Raw genomic sequence first — 20,652 nt, 5'->3', positions numbered from 1 at the left:
AGGCATAGGTCCCTTAAACAGCCAAACAGATGATCAGCACTTATTATTATAAAGCCTATAACAAACTATCGCACCGCACCGCGACCTTGGAGCGTCGCACCCATAAGTGAGAGCGAGAAACAGATATCTTTCTCCCTCTCACTTATGGGTGAAACAGATATCTCTTTCTCGCTCTCACTTATGGGTGCGACGCTCTAAGGTCGCGGTGCGGTGCGATAGTCGGTTACAGGCTTAATGTTGGTACGGCGACTATTTAGGTGTCTCAAATAGGTTGGCATATTTTGAGCAGAAAAATACACTTCTTTTTTTTTTAAAGGCGGCAAGCAAATTTTTTTAATGGTTGTACTTTTTTCTGTGAAAATTAGAACGTTGCTTCTGTAAGTTCTGTAAAATATTTCTATTTCTTGCACCATTTTTGAGAAAAGCACTATATATGACTCGGCTGGAAGGCTACTTGCTGGCTTCGGATTCAATTAAACGGACTCCCAAGGTCGTCCGTTTAAAACGAATCCTCAGCCTGCAAGTAGCTACTTCCGAACCTCGACAATAATGTACTATTGCGAAACGGGCCCCTGGAATCTCAAAATCCTTCTCCTCGACCTCTGAACGGAAAACACTTCTTGCTTTTATTTTGCAGTTTTCTTTTTATCTAATGTCAATGTTATATAATGTTGTAGGTATATTTAAAGAAATTTTCTACTAATGTTCCTCCTATTTGTTTTTCTTTCAGCTTTAACACATTCATTGCCACCCAGCCAAACTAGACATCCGCGCCAGGCCACAAAAATTTCGTCATTCAAAGCTGTAGTACCACGATGCCGACTATAGGATCGTCCGGCCTGGGAACGAAATCATAAAACACCCAATAGTCGGGTTTTCGGCACTAAATGTGTTAAAGTGGGGTTGTTACAATTTGGTGCCGTGACCAGGATTTTAGTAGTAGTAAAACACTTTATTGTACAAAAATCAGAACACAACAGGAAAAATAACATTTTACATAATAAGTTCGCCGTTGTATTAACAAAGGCGAACTTATCCCTTTCTTTTTTTAGGGTTCCGTACCCAAAGGTTAAAAACGGGACCCTATTACTAAGACTCCGCTGTCCGTCCGTCCGTCCGTCTGTCACCAGGCTGTATCTCACGAACCGTGATAGCTAGACAGTTGAAATTTTCACAGATGATGTATTTCTGTTGCCGCTATAACAACAAATACTAAAAACAGAATAAAATAAAGATTTAAGTGGGGCTCCCATACAACAAACGTGATTTTTGACCGAAGTTAAGCAACGTCGGGCGTGGTCAGTACTTGGATGGGTGGTTCTTTTTTTTTGCTTGTTTTGCTCTATTTTTTGTTGATGGTGCGGCACCCTCCGTGCGCGAGTCCGACTCGCACTTGGCCTGTTTGTTATTTTTTTTTTAGCAGATGTTTGTCTATAATAATGTTACCTGTTGCCTGCGCGCCTCCTCCACTTCCTCCTGCAGCCGACGAGTTTCAGTGTCTTTCTCCTCAACTTCCTGCTGAATACGAGAAACCTCCTCTTGTTTGGTGCGAATTTCCTCTTCCAGCTTAGCGCGCTCCGCGGCTTCCATGTTCTGAAATTATAATAATAATTCAGCCTTTATACGTCCCACTGCTGGGCACAGGCCTCCTCTCATGCGCGACAGGGCTTGGGCTATAGTCCCCACGCTAGCCCAATGCGGATTGGGGACTTCACATACACCTTTGAATTTCTTCGCAGATGTATGCAGGTTTCCTCACGATGTTTTCCTTCACCGAAAAGCTAGTGGTAAATATCAAATGATATTTCGTACATAAGTTCCGAAAAACTCATTGGTACGAGCCAGGATTTGAACCCGCGACCTCCGAATTGAAAGTCGGGCGTCATATCCACTCGGCCACCACCGCTTACTATCTGAAATTATCATTACATATTTTAGTAAATAAGGGGCTATTCATAAATTACGTCATTTCAAATGTTACATCGGATGATGGTAGCATGACGTAGGTCATTCAAAGCATGATTTTTGGATGATTTTAAGGGGGGGGGGGGAGCGAGGTCACAAATCGTAAAAAATAGATGACGTAATTTATGAACAGCCCCTAACCTGCTTAAGGTTTAGAGAGATTATTAATATTCAACATTAAGTATTCTCTTTTTTAGGGTTCCGTACCCAAAGGGTAAAAACGGGACCCTATTACTAAGACTCCGCTGTCTGTCCGTCCGTCCGTCCGTCCGTCTGTCACCAGGCTGTATCTCACGAACCGTGATAGCTAGACAGTTGAAATTTTCACAGATGATGTATTTCTGTTGCCGCTATAACAACAAATACTAAAAACAGAATAAAATAAAGATTTAAGTGGGGCTCCCATACAACAAACGTCATTTTTGACCGAAGTTAAGCAACGTCGGGCGGGGTCAGTACTTGGATGGGTGACCGTTTTTTTTTTTGCTTGTTTTGCTCTATTTTTTGTTGATGGTGCGGAACCCTCCGTGCGCGAGTTCGACTCGCACTTGGCCGGTTTTTTTATATATAATTAACTGATCGGCGATTGGCTCTCGTCACACCTGATGGAAACTCATTCAACATTTAATTTAGATGCACGTGCGTGATACACATAAATCTCATTACTCTTTTTTCTTAAGTGGATCTGTTCATAGTCGCCATTATTCTTACTTTTAACAGACTCGTGTTCAAATATTTTTTTGCACTTTTTGCGTTCATATTTAATGGCAAATGCATATCCTCAGACACCTCAAAAAATTGTGGTTTGAATATGATGTGGTTTGGATCAGGGATGTTGCGAATATCCGCATCCGCATCCGCAACCGCGGAACTTCCGCATTATTTTCAACATCCGCATCCGCATAAAATCGATGCGGATTTAATGCGGATGCGGATGTGGAACAGGTCGGTACAGGAACGTCTTAGCATCGGCGTAAGTGCTAGACTGCTAGGTAATTTAGTCGTTAGCCAAAAAAACCTATTAGAAATGAGCAGTCAAGCGTGAGTGGGACTTAATGTACGGAACCCTTGGAACGCGAGTCCGACTCGCACTTGGCCGGTTTTTTGAAATAAAAATTACTAAAATGTAATAACTGACGTTTTTTATGGTACTATCTTGACATCCGCATCCGCGGATGTGAGCCTTTAAAAATCCGCATCCGCATCCGCGGATGTCAAAAAATCGGCATCCGCAACATCCCTGGTTTGGATTGTGGAAGGTATGGTACCTTGGTCTCCTCGAGGCGGGTCATCATGGCCTGCAGCTCATTCTGTCGCTGCTCCAACTCCTCCTTGGCAGCTTGAAGCTGACGAAGCTGTTCCTCTAGCCGTCTGATCATGTCCTGAGCTTCGATAAGGTTTGCCTGTAAGAATACAATGAAGTTTCTGTCAAAAACGATTATTATGATATTTTGCCGACTATATTATACTACGACTAAAACTACGACGAAAAAAATCCAATAATATCCAGTCTCAACTTCATCAACTGATAAGCTTGATGATATCAATCTTCAAATTGTATTGTCACCTGGATTACTTATACGTATTTGCAAAGTTTCCTGTTGATATGACTATTATAAGTAGGTCTAATCGACTAAAATGGCTGTGGCCCTTATAGGGTTCCAGTTTCATTTTGGCTACGAAAGTTGACTAAAAAAGTGTTAAAAAAAAATACTGAGACTTTATATAATTTCGCACTTTTCGCTGATTGCCAGAAAAACTCAAATTTTTGTCAATCAAAACCCAGTGTTTCAAGAAATAAAATGTATATTGGAACATACCTGTGAGCGTTCCATCTCCTCTTGCATGTGTTTGAGACGGTCCTCATATTCCTGCTGTTTCTTTTCCGCGCGTTCACGAGCCGCTATCTCCAGTTGGAGTTTCTCTCTGAAAACAAAGTATACCTTTTATAAACAACGGAAGAAGGACGGAAATATCTACTCTTTTTTATATCTGCCTTATTTTAAACGACCATGCAAAGGCCTTTGACACTATCATCACCATTTCCTTATTATTTAATCATAATATTTTTGTGTATTAACTTATTAAGTCTATTTTTAGTCAGCTTAACTCTTAAAAGTATTTTACGTAACGGAAACATTGTACACTTATCCGATCCCACGCATCAGTCTTCTCTAGTAAAATTTGGTGTCCCACAAGGTAACATCATAGGGCCAACACTATTGCTTTACAAAAGTAACTAACCTCTGTGCCTGTTTGGCGAGCTTCTCCTCCCTGGCCTGGGCCTTCATCTGCTGCACATCGATAGTGTCGGGCTTGCGCCTGCGCATGTACAACTCGTGGTTGCCCATGCACAGCGCGAGGATGCGCTTGTTGACGCGCACGCGCGGCGCGAAGAACACGAAGTCGGGCGCCTTCTTGTCGATGGGCTTGATGATGAACTTGCGGTCGTTGAACGAGATGTTGCGGATTTCGGACCAGGGGAAACCGATCTTTGGGGTCAGTCTGCAAATAGAGGATTTTGTGATGAGTGATTATTGTATTAATACCGCCAAAAATGCGTTGGTCAAAGATACATAATTATTATCCACTACCAAGATTCTGGTAAACCAAAAGAAGAATGACGCTGAGCTGAAGTCATCGACCTATTCAAGGCCAGTTGCAGTTCCACTGACCGACTGATCAACGTCACTCAGCAGATAACTATCAAACTTCCCATACAATAAAATTTAGCTAACGTTGTAACGATGACAGACGGTTTCTTGCAACCGACTAAATTTTGCGTGTTAATTGTTAAAGGTCGGCATCACAACAAAATATTTGTACTTCAGTTCATTAAATTATATTTCTTTTTATTTGCGAGAGCTATATAGTTCTACTTTATCTTCGTTATTTCTTTCTTTATTTTCTCCTGTACTTACTTGTCGTCCTTCTCATAGATATTAAGCCCGAGAGCGTCCACACCGAGCCACAGCTCCGTGGTCTTCTTATTCCTGATCTCGAAGTAGTTGACTCCGTACATCTCGAGGTCCTGTGCGATCTTCAGGTATTCCATCATGGCGTCCTCGCGGAGCATGCCACGGTGCTCTTGCCACCAGTTGGTTATGCTTTGTTCCCATTCGTCGCGGGACATCTGGTGAGGAAAAAGTACACTTAGGCACAGACTAAGTAATAGTCTATATATATAAACGTGAAAGACCTGACTGACTGACTTAAATCAACGCGCAGCCCAAACCGCTGGGACTAGAAAGTCCAAAATTGGCAAGTAGGTTCCTTATAAGGTCTAGGGGACCACTAAGAAAAGATTCATCCCCTAAAGGGGTGAAATTTAAAAAAACTCTCCTGCGCGTGCGAAGCTGCGGGCAAAAGCTAGTATTATCATACAGAACGGCCACGCACCGCCCCGCCCCGACTCGCATTACCTCGCCCCGCGACATGAATCTGGCGGACTTCTGGCGTGCTCTCAGTAAAGCGACTTACCCCCACATACACAATGACGCGTGTACAGACGTGCCGCGCACACATATAAACGCAAATGATTTTTGATGTATGGCGTGTCCGCCCTGTGACTTAGGTTAAACTAGATATTGTAGGAAAGAGTATAACAAAATAGACCTCGTCGTCTAAGCCAACTTTGCACCGATTCGAAGAAAGTGAGGTAGTGTCATTATTAACGTCATATTTTCATAGTTTGAATGAATGATGACTTTACCCCGTTTTCATTGAAAATGCCATCCATCTTGGTCCGACTTTACCAGCAGATCAAATTCGCAATATTTCCCTACTTTTGAAGACAATTTGACACTTAGGCTAACGTTAACGTTATTGGGTCAAACAGATTACTGTGTTATCGTCTTTCCTGTAGACATACACAAGAGTTAAGGGCTATAAAGGTTAATTTTCTTATTTAACCCTTATCCACGTGAAAAGGACCTCCTTTTATTTAGAGAACTATGATAAAATCATTACTTACATGCCCAAAAGCTGTTAACTATTGCCCACAGGAGAGAAAACTAGTGTGTTCGCGCTAACTGTACATTTTTCTAACCTTTATAACCCTTAACTCTTGTGTATGTCTACAGGAAAGACGATAACACAGTAATCTGTTTGACCCTATTATCTAAAACTATAGGCTGAAAACGACTCAGGCGACAGGCGGTTTATCAAGGCTGGTTGGTATAGAATGTATAGATAGATCCACAGATAAAATAAAGCACTGAGACGGCGTGAATTAAGTGTGCATTTAATTCGAACGCTAACTGTCAACAGTTCTAAATAATGCTGTACAATAGTTATTTGTACAACAAGAGATCAAAGTTTGATATTTCTTCGAGTGCTTATTTTGAGTCCCGTGCAAGCGAAAGATTCTATACTAGATTCACGAGCGTAGCGAGTGAATCTAATTTAGAATCTTGAGCGTAGTAAGGGACTCAAAAGCGCACGAGATGTAAATAACTTTGATCTCGTGTAGTTCATAAAACTTTTCACCTCAGCAGTGAGAACATATTAGAGAACCCGAAAAATGTATTCCTTCTTCATCACTTACCTATTCACTCATGTTTTCTTAAGATATACCGACAATTAAGTTTTCACCTCAGCAGCTAGAACAAGGGTACTTTGCTACTTAAAAACAGTGAGCAAAATCGCATTTTGCTCACCGAGTGAGCAAAATCGCACTTTGCTCATTTTGTCTCACTCAGAGAGCAAAATGCGATTTTGCTCACTGTTTTTAAGTAGCAAAGTACCCTTGTTCGAGCTGCTGAGGTGAAAAAGTGTTTTTACTCTTAACATTACGTTGCCAAAATGATTCTACTTATATGTATATGCACGAACCTTGTGCTGGTCGGTGACTCGCTGCGGCAACAGGCGGTCGTTGGCGAGGAACCCGGGCCCGTGCAGGCCGGGGTTGTGGTCGCCGTGTCTCGCTTGCACCGCGTACGATGCGAGCAGGACGGAAGTTTCGGGCGGGCAGTAGATCTCGTCTGACAGGATGGCGTTCTTCACCTGGAAAATAGAAACATAAAGTATGAGTTTTGACTAACAAGAGAGAGAAATGTGCGAAACTGACATAGGGTAGGTGCGTTAGTTTTTGTCCAGCTCTAGTTTTCGTCCACTTGACGAAATTGAATATAAATCTACATTGCTGCACAAATTTGGACTTAATACAATCCTTAATGTCGAGACAATATATCTATCTACATAAAAAATGTATTTGGCAAGTAGTATATTAAATATCAAATATGTTATTTGCTAATCTGTCATGTGGACGAAAACTAGAGCATGGACGGAAACTAGCACAATGACCCTATAAGGCCTCTGATTAGAGTATAAAAAGGAAGGAATAAAAGGCCTTCTTCATATAGACCTTATTTCATTAAACGTGGTATACCACGTAGCACGTGCTGGTAGCAATTGCTTAGGGTATATATACCCTAAGCAATTGCTTACTTTGCGTTTGCGGTAAATAATGTTATTTCTAAACAGGATGTAATTAGGGCTCATTTAGACGGCGCGAGAACTCGTATACGATTTTAGTTGCATTGCGGACCATTGAGGTTACATCAATTCAGCCGACCGATCAAATGACGCAATGTAATAGACTCGCATGGGAGTTCTCGCACCTTCTTGTTTAGCTGGGTGGCAATTAATGTGTTAAAGGTTTACAAGCGCAGGTATTGTACCTGTAGGTAGAAGAGCTTGAGCGTGATCTCCTGGATGAGCTCATCGGCTACATCCTCGGGGTAGAATTTGGCTCGGAACTTGAACTGCAGAGGGTTCTCCTTCTTCACGTCCTGTTGCATCACCTGGAACAAACACATGTTGGGATCAGACAAGATATTCGTAGTTTTTTTTACGAGTAGACAGAGTTTAAAATACCTGATATTCATAGATTTTTTTAGATAGAGTTTAAAATCACCCACTAATGGTGCAACACTGTTACCATGTTACACATCATGGATGCACCTTAAGATTCTTATTTTTACTAGCTTATCATGTCAACATTTGACTAGCCTTTTTGTACACCGATCTAGGCCAATTTTATAAAGATATAATTTAGCTAAATCGGTAGACCAGGTACATCATTGGTCGGGTCAGTGATAATTGTGAAATTGAACTTTATAAAATGGTACCCTTGATCCTCCTCAGTCCATTTCGTTGGACATTAGATTTATTCAAACGTCATCAAAAGGGACCGAAGGAGAGGTTAAGAAAAAGGTATTTTATTTGACGAAATTATAAAACAGCTGGCGTAATACATACACTTTGCGGATAAATTAGGACAAAATATATTTCTGTAAACCTGCGTACAGAAATAATAAGATTGGAAACAAGGAAACCAAAAGTATGACGTAATTGGCGAAAAACCTTGATGTCAGATTTGATGTGCACGCAAGGTCGTTTGATGATAACGCTCTAACGTTTCCAATCATTAGCGGTATAATCAAAACGTCCAAACATGTTATAATAATCAATTAATTACAGCTACCATTATAGAGTACCGTTTCGATTTAAACGAGTATATATTACATTGGAAATGACTAATAAAATAACTAGAAATCATAATACATATAACAAAACTTCCGTGAGACACAGACATATTAAACATATTAAAAACGGGTCACACGTAACGGGTTTTTAATGTGTTTAATAAATCATAATATAATGTAATTTATTCTATGCAAACTTGCAAAGCGAATATAGGTAATCTATCTACTTCTAACTACTTAAAAGTAAACAGTCTACTAAAAGAATAATCAACAACTCACTACAATTTTACAATCCAAAAAATATGTTGTGTTTTTTTTACACGATAATTATTAATTATTTATGTGACAATTGTTGGATTGTAAATGAATGAAATTATATCCTAGTAGCTTGACTAATTACTACTTGAACTCACTTCAATAGCAGGGTCGATCAACTTTTTTTTCTGTTGATCCACCCAGCAACAAAATACAAAAGTGCATAAACAAACAAAAAAGCGGCGTAATTCCTTACCCATCTGGAGAACGGGAGCGACCCTGACTTCGCGGCGTGCCGGGGTCCATCGAAAGCGTTAAAAAGGCAACAGTTAATTACTATTCAGAACCAGTCGCAACACATACAGCCCTACAAATATGTGACGTAATATATGAAAAGGGACCTTATTGTCGATGGCGCTTACGCCATTATTAACGATGCTCCGATATAAATACATTGCCGCGCGACGCTGTGCGGCGTAAGCGCCATCGACAATAAGGTCCCTTTTCATAAATAATGCCCCATATACTGAGTTACATTTTTAGTTGCTTATTTCTACAGATAAAGATAGCTAGCATGCTATCGTCATTTACCAAACAAGCCTATTTGCTTAAAACTTACCTATGCAAGTAGGTATGTAAAAAACTTCAAGTATACATATTATACAGATTTAGCGGGTGAGGTGTTCAAAATGTTCTGCAATAAATCTTAATCTCTTAATAATAAATGTTCAGATCGTTTTGAACTTAGTCACTTTGCTACTGAGTGTTTCCATATCAAAACTAGCTATATACTTAACACATTCATTGCCACCCAGCCAAACAAGACATCCGCGCCAGGCCACAAAAATTTCGTCATATAACGCTGTAGTACAGTGGGCCAAGAAAGTGGTCTACCACCCTACGGTTGAGGTTCGTTTGAACGTCATGAGACAACAAGAGGTCGATTTACTTTAAACTCCGTTAGAAAAGTCAACCTTAGCGATCGTTAGATCTCGCAGTTTGTCAAAACTGGTAGACCACTTTCTTGGCCGGCTGTACCACGATCCCGACTATCGGGTCGTCCGGCCTGGGAACGAAATCATAAAATACCCGATAGTCGGGTTTTCGGCACTGAATGTGTTAAACTAACAATAAATGGACCTGAGAGTAAGAACTATTTACGGTTTAGAAATATACACGAGGAACTAAGAAAACGTTAAGTACGCTCACGTGATGCTATAACACCACTATTAGGCCCGTGGGGCCTCACGATAGTCTTGCTAAGGTGTTCGTTTTCTATGACACGGCAATCATACTATCATCAGTCACGCGATATGCCACCATTCTGAATCCTTCTAAATGTATCATTATATATTCCAAACAAAGGTTGTATTCATTCGACTAGCACACGATACTTTAAATGTATATCATTTATATGCTTTCAGTTTTGCTTAAATATGTACCATACCTAACCAAAAGCAGTGATATGTTTGTATTACTATATCAACTTGGAACTTGCTGGCGGTTTCTGTATTCTTTCTTCAGCAAATTTAAAAATTAGGTCTTTAAAAAATCGGGTCAACCGAGGATTATTGTTTTTATAAATCTGCCACTTTAGGCGCTACTGTGGTTTTCAAGCAATCCCTCCCAAGTTTAACCAGCAAATCACTTGTTTTCCTCAACATTTCTCAGATCTCATAATTGACAACCGACGCACCGTCCGTGATGTAACATTAAGGTTAAGTGAAAGTTAATTGTTACGTCGTCACTTATATTCGTAAGGTGCCATCACGTCTGACCCGTGGTGCATGGAAATCATGGAATGTTCAATCGTGTGGTGCAATATTGAGAATTTTGGGAAGGATTGGACGGGTTTTTGCGTTTTTGGACGCCTGCGGTATTTCCGGACCGATACAAACCTTCAAGAAAAGAGGGTACTCCCATCTTAAAGGCCGGCAACGGACTTAGAACCCCTCTGGTGTTGCGGGTGTCCATGGCCGGCGGTACTCGCTTACCATCAGGTGATCCGTCTGTTTGCCTCCTAATATCATTAAAAAAAAGTTTTCCATGTCGATTGGTTTTACCTACTGATGTGCGGTCGGAATGTTTCCAAAAATGCGAAATTTCCAAATGAAACAATTACGAAAACTTGTCATATTTTTGTATGGACAATTGGGGATAGAAGTTTACCTTCCTTTACAGTAAAATGATGAGTTACTTATGTAACATTTCAGACAAAAGATTGCCGGATGTATGATAAGGCTGGTTAAATGGTTACACTTACAAATAGTATATTATAGCGGTAGCGTCTTATTGACTAACGGCAATAACCATTTCTGTTGAAAACGGCAGAATATGTGAAACAATATTGACTTTCCTCATTAACCATATTTTCTTGTTTCATATACAAATCAAATCTTTTCGAACGAGCGAGCGAAGCGAAGCGAAGTTCTTACATTCGACTTTGAACACGCGGCTGGCTAGCGGCACGTCTCGGCATTTCGATGTTTTTAAGCTGAACTGTCAGAAGATAGTTTGATACTCAATAACTTAAGTAAATTTGTTCTAATTTAAATGAAATTGGGTAAACGTGTAGTCGAGGGCATTATATTTTAGTCATTAAATTATGAGCAGGCCCGATCAAGAGGTTATTGAGCTAGAAGAGCTTAGAAGGCCAAAAAGCTGTTTGTGAGGGGTCTTGCTATTCTGGTCAATTTTTTGCAAGAAACATGGTCGAGTTTAGTATCAAATGAAAGTGCTCCACTTACACTTTTATAATATCGTTTTTAAATATACCATTTTGAAATAATTAGCAAGATAAAAATAAAATAGAATAAACATAATATATGTATGTGACATTTGACAAGAAATATTTCGGCTTAGCACAGATACAGTTTATTTTAATCTCTATGGTGGTGACTTAAATCCAGGGGAGGGACAGCCGTATACGAAGCCCTTTATTCGAAAAAATAGCGCCATCTATATTACTTAACGCTAAACTTGTAAATGGCGCTTCAAAATTGATGCAAAGAAGCAAATCTTGTCAGTAGAAAAAGGCGCGAAACTCAAATTTTCTATGAGACCATATCCCTTCGCGCCTACATTTTTTCTACTGACAAGATCTGCTTGGCCAACTATATATACATATTAATCTTTGCTTAAATCAATCAGTTAAAGGCTCCACAGACCTTGCAATAAATCCACGCGATCTTTGATCCATTGCCGCCTATAGAGCGACATAAAATAGTAGAAATTAAATAAAATGGAACTCAAAAATGTCCATACTAAATTGTTGTCATGTGTAAGCATTTTACGTCAAAAATGTGACAGGTACGTAGAAAGTGGCGCCCTCATTTATTTTCTATTATTTTATGTCGCACTATACGAGTACCTAAGTAGGTGCAACAAAGTCAATCGCTATATAATTTTTGGTTAACCGCGAGTTCTCAGTTCGGGGCGAACTACTAGTTAAAATCAAATTTTAAAATGACAATGATGGCAACACCAATTATTGTTTCAATAAAACCGTTGAAACAGATCATTCGGTAGCGCCATCTACAGCAACTCATTAAACTAATTGTCCCAAAGCGTGTCAGTAACGGACAAAGACTGATGTCACAAATGTGAACAACCTCTGACTCATCACTGATCCCTTTATAAGGCCTCAACTCATAAATATATACACGATTATGGACTGTATTCCCTGGGATTAGAGTATATTTGTAAGTTTCATACGTTATGAAGCGTGGAAGAAATTGTGGGCAACGATTAAGATTAGCCAGCTCCTTAGAATTAACACATTATTAAAAGTACAATTAGTACTTAAGCTTTATATCAAGGAAATTAAGGTTCATTTTGGTTCATATTTTACACTAAGGAGATTATAAATTGGTGCTAATATAATCCGTAAGGCAATAATTACAAGGACCATAATGAAAGATATTAATTAGAACTCGAGTGAACTTTAGCTTTGAGTCAGTTAGATTTAAATTTGAAGATAAAAGATGATTATGATTGTTGAAAGCACGAAGGACCTTCACGCAATGGTACATTCAGCTGCAGAAATAGTTGACCCCCCTGTGTAAACAAATTTCTATGCAGGGGGACAGTTATCTCTGCAGCGTACTGTTCATAACCTATAAACGAACAAGTTTCAGGCTATGGTTTCATACTTTGTGATTTTTAACTTTACCAATGCCTAATATATAAGTACCTACACATAGTACTCGTGTAAGATGAAACAATCGATACAGTAGTTAACTGTTTACTGCATACAATATGTAACCGTCACGCATGATTCATAGACATATTGGAAACAATAATAACGTCCATAATACGTCATTCGTTCCAATTATTATTTATAGCAATTAATTCGACGTGTAAGTCAAAAGGATAGGCGCTATTTGTTATTTCATTTTCTTTAAAAATAAGGACATACATATAAGAACCATAATGGTCAAAATTCTGGTAACAGGCCAAATCATCGTCAGGCGCCACGACCGGTATTAAACAGATTTTTTTTTAAAGTGATAATAATTGTAATTGTAACCTTTATTGCAGACTAATAGTCCATATTATACACATAATAAATTAAAAAACAGTATAAACTAATAACATTTATCAGCAGTGTCGACACGAAACAAACGGTTATTATGTAAATGTGTATTCAATATAAAGGTACTACGAAGTCTTTAGCTAAAGACGATCTTGATATACATACTTATGGCAATATCGCCTAATAACACCCGACAAAGTTACTTTTTGCTACAAATTTATAATTTGACAATGATATCTGTTATCTATGACGTCGAAAGAAGATGGCAGTGATAAGATGGCGTGACTGCGTGATGTAACAACGATTTTGTTTGTAAGATTTCGCAACATCGCTGCTGGATTCCGTCCAAATTTTCTGTAATTTGGATGTCTTGCGACAGACAACAGGAAAAGAGGGCCAAGCGCTGGTGTCTCAATAAAATTGAGAGAGTTTTTTATATGTGACAAACAAACATGCAGCCCTTTTGATGGTAAGTGGTCACCTGGTCACCGTAGCTTATGACTCCCTGCAACTACAGAGTTTGAACCATACCTCCGTTGCCGACCCTTTAAAAATCTGTAGTTACACTCCTATTTTAAAGACATACGTTAGTATAATACAATTTATTGTAAGATATTAATTTATAAAAATAGTTAATCGATATTCTGGGTATTTGCTGCTGCTTTATTTGGGGCTGGCGTCCCGCAAGGAGGGGTGCTTTCTCCACTCCTGTTCTCTATTTTTATTAATGGTATCACCACATCGCTTACGTCATCATACCATCTTTATGCAGACGACCTACAAATTTATGCAGCGGCTAGTATAGACGATCTTCCCTCATTGATTTCTCAGATTAATTACGACTTAGAGTCCATACGGGATTGGGCGTGCAAATTTGGTTTAAAAATTAATGCTCAGAAGTCACAGGCGATTGTCATTGGCAGTCCTTACTATGTAGACAAGATCTCGGACATGGTGGTACCTGACATTTTGTTTGATAGGATTACTATCCCACTTTCCTCTACTGTCCGAAATCTGGGTATCATCATGGATCAGACGCTTTCTTGGTCTCCTCACGTAGCCGAGGTGAGCAAAAATATTTTTGGATCTTTCCACTCTCTTCGACGACTACAGAATTTCCTCCCTCTTCACACCAAACTAACTCTTGCTCGTTCTCTATTGCTCCCTCTTCTTGACTATGGTAACGTTGCGTTTTTAGATCTTACTGAGGAATTGCTGGATAAACTTGAGCGTTTACAAAATGTTTGTATCAGGTACATATTTGGCCTCCGTAAGTACGATCACATTTCTGAATCCCGCTCTCAGCTCGGGTGGTTACCGATCCGCCAACGCCGAAATGTGCGTGTCTTGTCGTTGCTTTTCAACGTGCTCTTTAACCCCTGCTCTCCATCTTACCTTACCGAGAGATTTAATTATCTGGCTGAAGGCAGTGAACACCGCTTACGTTCAAGTGCTAATCTTACGCTTGCTATTCCCCCGAATAAGACACGATCGTATGCGAATTCGTTCACGGTACGCGCTGTGAAGTTGTGGAACGAGTTGCCCCTGTCGCTCAAACAGTCCCAGTCTGTAGCGTCATTCAAGGCTAATTTGAAGAAACTTATGCTTTCCAACCAAGCGTGATTTGGTTAAGTACTGATGTCTATTTTTTTTTTGTTGACACTTGTATATATATATATATATACACACACACACACACACACACACACACACACATATATATATATATATATATATATATATATATTTATATGTAATATATGTTTAGTATTTATGTATGTAGCATGTATTTTATTTACTTTTGGACATTTAGGTTAGTTTACTTTTAAAGTGTTACTGTACATTCCGTAAGTTTGTCTATCTAATTTGAATTCTCCCCTCATCTACTCGAAGGTTAGCTGGAAGAGATCCCTTACAGGGATAAGTTCGCCTTTGTACCTTTATTTCTGTAAACATTATGTAAACCTGTGTTGTGTACAATAAAGTGATTACTACTACTACTACTACTACTATTTGCCCATTATATATTATTAGGTACCCTAGCTAGACAATTTATTATTTATTTATTTAAACTTTATTGCACAAAATATATACAACAATGTACAAATGGCGGACTTAATGCCAAATGGCATTCTCTACCAGTCAACCATAGACAATTTATGACAAACCCAAGCAATATAAATTTATATAATTTTATATTAAAGGAAAAAATGGAAAAAGTTACGCTTCCGGCAGGACTTGAACCCGCATCCTCCGCAATCCGTGCGTTGCTCTTAACCAATTGAGCTACGGAAGCCTACCAGGACATCGCAAATCTTTCTATCCCTTCCTTTATGAAATATCGCTCGCAGACGAAACTGCTTGTTAAAAAATTGATAAATTTACATCTCTTGTATTCTTGTCCTTATTTATATCCTTATCTGCATTGCTCAAAGAGATAAATGTAATAATGTAAAAATACGAATAATAGTAAACATTAAGGCAAATTAGCGTTTTATTTAAGTAACTAAAATTAGCATACATAAAACTTACACAAGATTGGAGCTACTCTGACGTGCTGAGTTAATTATCTTATCTCTGTATGACATCATACGCAGACATTTTTAGCTTAACAGCACATAATACATTCTATTTACAAATCTACACAATCATTGAAATGATTCAAGAATTTCTCGTGTAATTTTCGTTAAATTGCGGTATTTGGTCGATCGACTGAATTCATTGTACCTATTACCTACCTACTCTCTGTGTAGTTAGCAATGTATCGATTATTACATATATGCAATTTCCTTATCGTAAAAATGGGGCTTATGGTTACGTTACAAAAGTTACAATGTCTGTATGTAGAAGGGCGTTTTTTTTTGTTGTCCCCTACACTTTTTTTTTCAAAATTGGGATTTTTAGGGTTCCGTACCCCAAAGGTTAAAAACGGGACCCTATTACTAAGACTCCACTGTCCGTTCGTCCGTCTGTCTGTCACCAGGCTGTATCTCACGAACCGTGTCAGGAGAAAAAAAGTGTCCTAAGGTTTTTATTTCCATTACGTCACCATTTTTCATAGACTTTGACGGTCGCGGAATGGAAAGATCGAAAAATGTATGGAAATTTTGGGACACTTTTTTCTCCTATTAGGATAGAAAGAGCTCGTGATTCTGAGTGGAAATAACATAAAAAATCCCAAATTTGAAAAAAAAAAAGTGTAGGGGACTACAAAAAAAAAACGCCCAGAAACATGTTCGTTCCACCTATTGGTATTTAAGTATAGCGACTATGACCATCTAGCATTTAGTACTACTACTTCCTTTGATATTACGATATTAGCATATAGCTCTACTCAAGTATAGGTAAAAACTTATGTTGGACCCCTCTTTTATGCAGTATTGAAGTGTTTGTACTTATATAAGTCTGATTAATCCAAATTATTTTCCATTATGGAGGGTGGTCCACCACCCTGTATGCAAGCGGGGTTTAGCTAAGTTTTTTACCTATACATTGTTGACACAGTTAACTGATTTATGTGGGTGAATCAACTTTTTCTTGTCACTCGTTGCCATGGTTACGGTCGCCGGGATCACTCTTTAAATCCTAGTTATAAATAGTTAATTCACCCTTATGTAAACCTTATTGCAACGACATAAGGATTACCATTGGTCAGTTCGGTGTGTCAGTAAACTAGCTCACTCCTGGTCTTACCAGGTCGTCAGCCCTATCGTACGCCGCTTCCTCGTCATCTTCAGGCGAGACCAACTTCTTCACCCCCGTGGAGATGTAGCGGGCTGTTTTTTCCGCTACCGATTCCGGCTTGGAACATACTTATATGTTACACTGTTACTTATATATGTATTAATAAAGTGGAGTCCAGACGAGACAATTTTTCGCAGGTGCGGACACAAAAATGACAATTTTCGAAGTTAGTATTTATAGAATGTAAATTGGTGATTAAATTTGTGTACGTGTGGACGCTAGATGAGATTGGCGCCAATTATTTTCTGGATCAAATCGGTCGAGCTCGTCTGGACTCTACTTATGTCTTATGCAGGCTGTATACACTCGTCGAGAGCCTCTCGCCGAGTGTCGCTCCGATCTAATCGGACAAGCGAACTAGACGAGAAAGGTACAGTACCTATGTAATGTACACACTTATTCTCGGTCGGTCTTGGGGTCTCTTAGACGAGTGTGCAGCATTAGAAATTATTTTACAGTACATATGGGGCTACTTTTCCGCACTAGTGCGTAAAATAGCACTTTTCGTGCGTATGTCGAAACTTTAAAGTGCCATATGTACTGTAAAACGTTGTTCGATACACGTGCGAATAGGTAATTCGCAACTCGTGTCGATTTAAAACACTCCCTTCGGTCGTGTTTTAATTTATCGCCACTCGTTTCGAATTTCCTCTTTTTCGCACTTGTATCGAAAATAACTAATATTTAAGTCCATATACATCTAGTAAACATATTGAAAACACTTTTTCCTCCATTTAAACCGAAAGACGTTTACCTATTGCTTTAGTTTAGACAACTGTGGAAAATCAATTTAATAAAATATCGAGGAAATAGTTATTTTCGATACAAGTGCGAAAAAGAGGAAATTCGAAACGAGTGGCGATCTGCCAGCCTATTATGGATAGCTTTATCCATCTTTATCCACGTGATAAAATAACTGTCACTGTTTAACACCGTGGGAAAGAAAGTGACGGAGACCGTTTTATCACGCTGTCACGTAGACAAGAACGACCATCATATCCGTACTGGTGGCGATAAATTAAAACACGACCGAAGGACCGAAGGTTTTGTTTTAAATCGACACGAGTTGCGAATTACCTATTCGCACGTGATCGAACAACGTTTTACAGTCATATGGCACTTTAAAGTTTCAACATCGCACGAAAAGTGCTATTTTACGCACTAGTGCGGAAAAGTAGCCCCATATGTACTGTAAAATTGCTTATTTATCATGTAGCTTTTAATTTCATAGTATTTTAATTTGAAACAGCAAACGAAAATAATTTATTTCATCCGAATCCTTAGCTACGCTAAAAATTCTAAATTAGAATCACTAGCTAATCTCGTAATTCTGTCTTATTTAAAATGTTAAATTTGCACGGAAATGTCGCGATTCGAAATCAGTACTCGCAGCAAAAACAGCATAGCTCTCTTATTGCACAAACAACTGCCTTTTTGATGAATGCAATGCGTGGGACGAATGTTCCATTCATTCATTCACCTATCTAGCGGAGGTATCAGATGTTAAACATTAGTTTATTGAATACATAATTTATAAATTCAAAAGCTCATGTATTTTATAATAGATGGGCCGTGTAAAAAGTAAATTGCTGTTGAGGTACAGCGGTCTTCAAATTCACTTCACAAGCCGTTCCGATGAGGCATCGGCGAGTGGGACATCGCTATATATGTACGTGCAGTCGTGCACAGTGCTCGCTCACACACCGCCAGTGGCGTGCAGGTCCGAATCAGTGTGAAAACCATGTGTATTGGTAAGGTAAGGTATAAGTTGGACGCGGGTCCGAATGCCGCTCCGTTGCGAAAGGGTTATCGCTATATCCGTGCATAACGCTGTCTGCTCACACACCGGTGTACAGTTCCGCGTGATAACCGCGTCCAGTGTGATAGCCGCGTAAGTTGGTGTTGAGATAAGGTAAGCGTTAAGCAAGGTGGGTATCGATGCAGGTGGCATGGTCGTAGGTGCTAAACAGCCAGCGGGGCGCTAAAATGACCGCATGTTCATTAGCACAAGCGCACAATCTTGTATGTTATCTGGCCGCTGATTTATCAATTATTTATAAGATTTTATATATATCTAAGGCGATATAGTGCCTAACCGCAAAGCTTGTCGGCGTTCGATTAAGTTGATCTTTATCAGATAAGCTGAAAACGATGTATTTGTATGACTTGCAAAGACTCCGGAATAAGGACGTTTGAATTTAGCCCGTTTGAGAATTGTAGCAAATTAAACATAGGTACTCGTGGGACATATTATTAATACACATACACATATTCCGAGAGTTGAGCATGTAGGTCTTACTAAACAACTTTTACTATTGTACCAACCAAGATGTAGCGAAAAATATCAGTTGTTCCATAAATCGCCGGAATATATGAAACAGCAATTTTATTTCGCGATTTCGGAGTTTCGACTGAAAACAAAAATTGTTTAGTGCGACCTTCCGGAAGGTCCTAATCACCTCAATTGCTCATATGTCTTCAGGATAAAAATATAGAGTCTGTCTAAACTAAACTTCGCGCTGACTTGAACAGAACAGTGTCATTAATAATTATAAACGTCATATTGTCATAGAAGTTCAACATTATGACAGTGCCGCACTTTGTCATTGCAAATACCATGCAGAGTCGTCTTGTTCCGATTTTAACGTGTACAAGCCTTGCAGATTCGCATGCACCTTGCACATTCGTGTCTCAGCTAACTCTTAGAGCCCCCGTGACTGAGATTGAGCAACGCCGCCGTGGGAGCGGCGAAAGTGCGGTCGACGACCCGACCGAGATAGTCACAGCTGTTCCCCTCAATGAAAATTATCGAATGCTGCATGCTGACGTCATTGTTATCAGCATCAGTCAGGTGAGACTATGCGTCTGACGTATCTAGTGTTAGACCAAGAAAAGTCTGAAGATTTTGACAACACACGCAGCGCCAGTGTTATTTATACGACATAATTTCATAGAATTTTGACGTTTAAAATAACACCTGCACTGCGTGTGCTGTCAAAATCTCTGCAGACTTTTCTTGGTCTAACTCTAGCTCTACTCATTCTCTAATCACTACACCTTATAAAAGAAAGCCTAGCCTGAATTCGGAACGATAACGTAAGAAATTTATGAAGCAGCTTCGCATCTTTTCTCTGTCATTTATGAGAGATACATATCATTGCGTGGTGTGTTATTGCAATCGAACGGCAATCAGAGGGATAGTCGAGGAATGTAAGGAAGTTACGGATTCTCTTCACGATTTCCGGCAAAATACTTCATTACGCGCTTATTGCAGAACTGAACGTAGATTCATTGAATATCTTTCTACATAGGAAAGTACTTATTTCGGGGCCTTTTTTCGTAATTTCCGTGGAACAGGATCTTATACAGCCAAATACACTCAAGGGGCATTCTATGAGCTGTCCCGTACAAACGCATTTTATTTCGTACTAGCGACCCGCCCCAGCTTCGCACGGGTTAACAAATTATACATAAACCTTCCTCTTGAATCACTATCTATTAAAAAAAACCGCATCAAAATCCGTTGCGTAGTTTTAAAGATCTAAGCATACATAGGGACAGACAGACAGCGGAAAGCGACTTTGTTTTATATTATGTAGTGATATTACAGTTTTTCAACGTTTCAAGTCGATGATTATTTTACTGAGTATTTTCACATCCATTGTG

The 20,652-nt window shown here is 39.3% G+C and overlaps 1 protein-coding gene across 1 annotated transcript in view; it reads right to left on the bottom strand.

Annotated features, from left to right (window-relative positions):
- Positions 1-20,652, bottom strand: part of LOC134649405 (moesin/ezrin/radixin homolog 1) — a 38,180-nt gene that overhangs the window by 3,113 nt on the left and 14,415 nt on the right. Inside the window, exons 2-8 of the mRNA XM_063504155.1 lie at positions 7,647-7,769; positions 6,799-6,969; positions 4,887-5,098; positions 4,210-4,470; positions 3,786-3,891; positions 3,234-3,368; positions 1,447-1,593 (exon numbers count right to left, since the gene is read on the bottom strand). Of these exons, the coding sequence (XP_063360225.1) occupies positions 1,447-1,593; positions 3,234-3,368; positions 3,786-3,891; positions 4,210-4,470; positions 4,887-5,098; positions 6,799-6,969; positions 7,647-7,769 (1,155 nt within the window). The remainder of the gene's footprint in view (positions 1-1,446; positions 1,594-3,233; positions 3,369-3,785; positions 3,892-4,209; positions 4,471-4,886; positions 5,099-6,798; positions 6,970-7,646; positions 7,770-20,652) is intronic.

The sequence above is a fragment of the Cydia amplana genome, chromosome 7 (assembly GCF_948474715.1).
Source record: "Cydia amplana chromosome 7, ilCydAmpl1.1, whole genome shotgun sequence".
NCBI classification, from domain to species: Eukaryota; Metazoa; Arthropoda; class Insecta; order Lepidoptera; family Tortricidae; genus Cydia; species Cydia amplana.
The sequence above is the reverse complement of the archived record's forward strand: the minus strand, read 5'-3'. Positions and strand labels throughout refer to the sequence as shown.